Source organism: Cyprinodon variegatus, unplaced genomic scaffold (assembly GCF_000732505.1).
Source record: "Cyprinodon variegatus isolate N-32 unplaced genomic scaffold, C_variegatus-1.0 Scaffold2169, whole genome shotgun sequence".
NCBI lineage: Eukaryota > Metazoa > Chordata > Actinopteri > Cyprinodontiformes > Cyprinodontidae > Cyprinodon > Cyprinodon variegatus.
The window spans coordinates 4,221-9,518 of record NW_015152622.1 but is presented as its reverse complement, the minus strand read 5'-3'; the positions used below and the strand labels follow the sequence as shown (position 1 = coordinate 9,518).

At 38.8% G+C, this 5,298-nt stretch overlaps 1 protein-coding gene across 1 annotated transcript; it reads right to left on the bottom strand.

The window, feature by feature from the left end:
• Positions 1-731: 731 nt before the first annotated feature.
• LOC107105224 (GTPase IMAP family member 4-like) lies at positions 732-1,489 on the bottom strand (the record flags this gene model as incomplete). The annotated part of the gene is made up of 1 exon (XM_015405348.1): positions 732-1,489. A coding segment is annotated over one exon (758 nt), but the record flags the coding sequence as incomplete, so codon positions are not given.
• Positions 1,490-5,298: the final 3,809 nt, after the last annotated feature.

Sequence of the window (5,298 nt, the reverse complement as noted above, 5' to 3'; positions counted from 1 at the left end):
ACAGTCTTCACTCCTAACCAGTCACCATAGGTAAACAGAACCAGTGTGTGTTTCCAGATTTCTTCTCTAAACAGACTCATGTGTTCCTGGACAGATCTCAGATATGATGGATCAAAGTTGATTGCCAGAGGAATAACCAGCAGCACAGCATGTGGTCCTGGAGGACAGAGATTCACACTGTTCTCTATTTCCAGTTTGTCCATTTCACTGGTGTCCTGAAGGGTGTGGATGCAGAACCATCCAGGAGAATCCACCACTGTGAGCCGCCTTCCTTCAATCACACTGTGGCCTATTTCACTGACTGTTGTCTTTCTTTCAACATTTTCTTTAATACCAAATGCATTTTTTCCTAGAATGATGTTTCCTGCGGAGCTCTTTCCAGCATATGAATGACCAATTATCAATATTCTCAAATGGTTTGGAAGAACTTTTCTACCTAAATCATAAAAACAAACAAATAATTCATTATTTTAAAGTTTGCCGCTCAGGTCTGTTTAGAGTAGAGTTGATAATGTGGAGAAAAAATACAAAATTTGTCAAAGAATGTCTGTTAGTTTATTGGTGTTTGTATGAGAAAATAAATTAACTATGTGAATCCTTAGATTCAATTTGTTTTAAAATGTCTGCTGGTCTTTTTTTATTTTACCAACAATAAAAAAAAAATTCCAAAAGTGATTATTAAATAATGTGCTTTGTATGTCAAGCTCCCAGAGACATCTGCAAAACATTTATCACTTTATCCTGATAGAAAGAAAGAAAGTAGAATTACCTTTAATCTGTAGCTTCAGGTTTCTTCTTTGTTTCTGAACTCCATCAAACCTTTTTGAGGCTTTTTTAACCAAATCTTTCAGTCTCTCTCTCAGAGCATTTCCATCAGATTCATCAATAGAACAGTGTCTGCCCCTGTTCTGTTCAATCATCGCCTCAATTTTCTCTAGAAGCATCTTGACTTGATCTCTATCTTCTCTGCTGCTGATGTTAAGAACATGTTTTCTGTTTCCACATTGTTGAAGGATCCACTGCAGGTCTGGACTTCCTCTGATTTCTGATTCAATGGTTTCATCACTACATGGATGGACTGCAGTGAACAGCACGATGGTGTGACTGAAAACATCTGCTTTGAAAAGTTCCAGGTGTTCCTCTAGAGATGGTTTGACACGGCGATAGAAATGTGAACCAACAGGAATGACCAGAAGAAAGACATGAGGTCCTGGGGGACACAGATGGACACTATTCTGGATTTCTATCTGATCCAGTTCTGGGGTCTCTTCTCTTGGATAATACCACCACCATCCTGGAGTATCAACCACTGTGAGTCGTCTGCCGAGTACTTCCTGCTGCCTCGCTTCACTCTGAGTTGTTCTTCTGCTGGTGTCAAAAACATTGTGACCAAGGATGATGTTTCCAGCTGAGCTTTTACCGCTAGAAAGGTCATCATATCTTCCTCCTATCAACACAATCCTCAGTTCTGTAGCAGGGCGGCTCAGTGCTGTTAAGAGAGGGAAGGCTTTATTTTATCACACAGTTTATAAACATCTACTTTATTTAGGCAATCATAGGAAATACTTTCTAATTTAAGTCCACGTTTCTATTAGTACAATAAAAAATAATGACTAAGAATGTTTCCACAAATAAAAACCATAGTATCATAAGAAAAGCTAGAAAAGCAGAGGGAGCCATTTTGTTTGACCTTCATGTTCTGTTTAAAGTCAAAGTATCTGAATCTAACATATTTATCCACTAAAATAACAGTTTACCAGATATATAATATAATCCAAAAAGGATAAAGTTTAAGGGAAAGTTTTATAAAAAGATCTCTGACCTGAGTTTGAAATATCAGCTGAAGCGGCCATTTCACCAGCTTCACTCTGTCGACTTTATGCTTGTTTGTTCCAACAAATCCTGTTTCTAAATGAAAGTAAATGAAGCAGAAGGAAATTTATTGGGGTTGAAGGTTGGATGATGCAGGCAAACAAGGTCAGAGATCGCCATCTGCTGGACAACTAGATTAACTACAGGTCTACTGAGATTTAGAAGTAAAGACATTAAAGTTAAACTGCTGATGTTAGAATTGAAGGAAATAAAAAAAACATAATAAAATACAACAATAATCAAATGATATTTAAATCGTAAACCGTAGAGAATGGAGCTGCTGGGATGGTGCTCTGCTATGATGATGGAACCAGAACCAAAGTCATGCTGAGTCGACTAAAGTGGCTTCCAGTACAGGACAGATTACAGTAATCTATGGGTTAATGTCTTTGCTGAAAAATATTAGAACTGCAAATCAACCTTCTATTTAGCAACAATAATTCACATTATCTCCTAAAAGGTGGAAACTGTTTAGAACTAAAGCACCCAGATCCATTTGATATCGACCTCAGACTAGTGAGGAATAATCCTGGTAATGTTTGACTTCCTGGATCAAAGTTTAAGTCCATGTCTTTAAAAGGCTGCAGCTCCCAGGGATTGTTCAGAGGAAGTGTTTTCTTCAGGGTTCAGGTCTGGGAACTGAGATGGACTTAGAGAAGGTTGGTTTTAGGACTGGTAACTGTTTAACTGTTAATTTGGTCAAAGGATTTGGATCCTTTTCATACTGAGACCCATTAGTCATCTGAAAACCTAAATGACTGATTCATTATTTCCAGTGTATTTTAGATAATTTCTTTGGCTATTATGTGAAATAATAAATCAGCAACAGTCAGACTCCCATCTGGCTTCAGAACAATGGATTCTAGACTCCAACCTCACTGTTAAAACAGGCTTTGGTAGAGTCTGGGAATGAATTAACATGTGTTTTTAGATTTGTAATAATTAAAAAATATAAAATGATATAAAATAATAATTTGGACATCTTAAAATATTTGTTTTTGCCTGTGCTTATAAGCAAACATAGATTACTTTCATTACATAGGGACCCCTCTTTCATAATTTCTGCTTCATTCTATCTCTATTCTCCCACTCTACAGAATTGGTTTGTTCAATCTCTAATGTTCTGCTCTCTCTGCTTTTTCTCATAGTAGCTTCATCTGGTCTGTTCCTGTTTGGCTGTGACTGCTGCCATCAACACCTCTGTTTATAGATGTTGGAGATTTGCCTGTTTTTCAGTGTAGTCTTGTTTCTCTAACTGTGACTAACAGGGTGTGCTCTCTTCATCCTCTGACATGGGAGATGAGCTTGTCTGCCTGGCTGTGTGTTTCCTGGACGGGGCCGCCTGTGGAGCTGGTTGACAGTTGCTTGTTGTAGCTCTGCTTCTTTTTCTATCTTTGCTTCTGTCTCCTTGAACCCCAGTCGGTCCCGGCAATCAGTGGATGCAATCAGCTGGTTTTCCTTGGAAAACTTTGTACCAATCTGACAGTATGATCTGGTTGAATGGTCTCTGTAAAGTTCGTCAGATGAAATCTGTTGTGAATTGACACTATAAAGAAAAACTAAACTGAATTGAATTAGCAGATATTCATGGACAAATAATAATTGTTAGCTATGTTTACATGCACAGAATACCATATTTGGATTGGTAGAAACAAACTCCACAACCCCCAACTACCCCCACCATAGGGATTACTGACATCTGTTGTAAAACTCACCCACATGTTATAGACAATGAACTCAGGTAAAGAAAAAATGTCTCAAAATAGGAACCATGTAGTGAAACTCAAAATTTCCTATAAACCTCCAGACTCCAACACAGAGCATGCTGCATTATTTTGATTGGTCCAAAGCTTGAAGAACATATTGCTGGTGAGTTCTTTGTTTCATCTCCTGTGAACACACTCTCATTTTCCTTGCTAACCACCACAAATCCATTGTACTGAATGGGACAATGGTTGGGATAATAAATTAAGGTTGCCAGGGCATAATCCTTAGCTGTTTGTCATACATAATCTGGTGGATTAAAAAAATTATTAAAACAAAGTCATTATAATGAGATAGTTGTTAGAGTTACTGAATGTCAATTATAAAAAATGTATGTGCATATGAAACATTGAAGAAATAAGATGCTACATTCTGTCCTGTGATTCAATTAGGAGGGTCATTCTAGACTTGCCTTCAGCCAGAAGGCATTTACAGGGTCATAAACTTATATGACCTGCCTCTCAGCCAGTTGGTCATTCTAGGGTCATAAAACCCACCCATCTGTTTCTGCTCTGTGAATAAAAGACTCTGCTGTTCTGTTGGGGGTCAGATTGGTGCTGGGATGTGAGCAGCAGCCTTTCTCATTCCTGCAGGAAAAGCTGTTTGAAAATCCTTTTGTGCTTCAGATTCATTTTTGTCCTATATGAAATTTGAAATATGAACTCACAATATTTTGGATCTAACATTTTTGGTGCCGAAACCCGGGAGTCAAGATCCAATTGTCCAGGACCGTGCGGGACCAAGGCCAAGAAACTGTCAACAGCCGTCCGCCCTTCGCCGGACGGGGCCAATAGGTTGGTCCAGCCCTGCCCTGGGCATCCTGGTGACGACTCTTGCTGAGGACTGAATCTGCGCAGCCAAAGGGTAGGCCTAAAGCTTTTGATAAAAAGTTGGTCTGGGACCATGTGAAAGCTATAACTGGTTGTAGTCGCAAGAATATTTGACAAACAGGGTTTTGTTGTGATAGATCTGGGATCGGTATTCTGTGCGTATGGGTCTGGGACCCTCTGTGTTCTTTTAAGATAAGAACACAGCTAAGTAAGGTTTGTAGCTGCCGCAGCAGGGATAGCAGATACGGTCTGGGTATCCGGTGCGTGCGAGGGCCTGGAGTTGGAGACTCCAAAGTGTACACGTGTTCAAGCTATAACTGGTTGTAGTCGCAAGAATATTTTACAAACAGCGTTTTGTTGTGATAGATCTGGGATCGGTATTCTGTGCATATGGGTCTCTAAAGTGTACACGTAAAGATAGGTGTTTTTTGTCTATGTTGTTTAAAATAAAAACAATATATTAGGCCTTAGAATAGGTGTGTGTGACTGTGTGAGAGTGTGTGAGGAAACAATCGAACCGTTGGGTTCTGTTGTTTCATACTAAAACAGCAGTAATTAATACAATATACCTCTTGTGGACGCAGAGGCAAGAATTTCTCACCTGAAAAGCTAGAAGCAGAAATTACCACAACGGTGTTTGGATGCTGTCCTGCTGAATAAACATCCAGTGCGTAGAATACCCTAGGTGTTTGTACTGGACTAAATTCTTTAAAATGGGTAAAGGTCAAAGTAAAATTAGAGATAATTTAGAATCTACGATTACAAGTTTGTAGAAGTGCAGGATCCAACAAAAAATAAACACTTGAATATATGGTTTAAAAAAAAAATATGG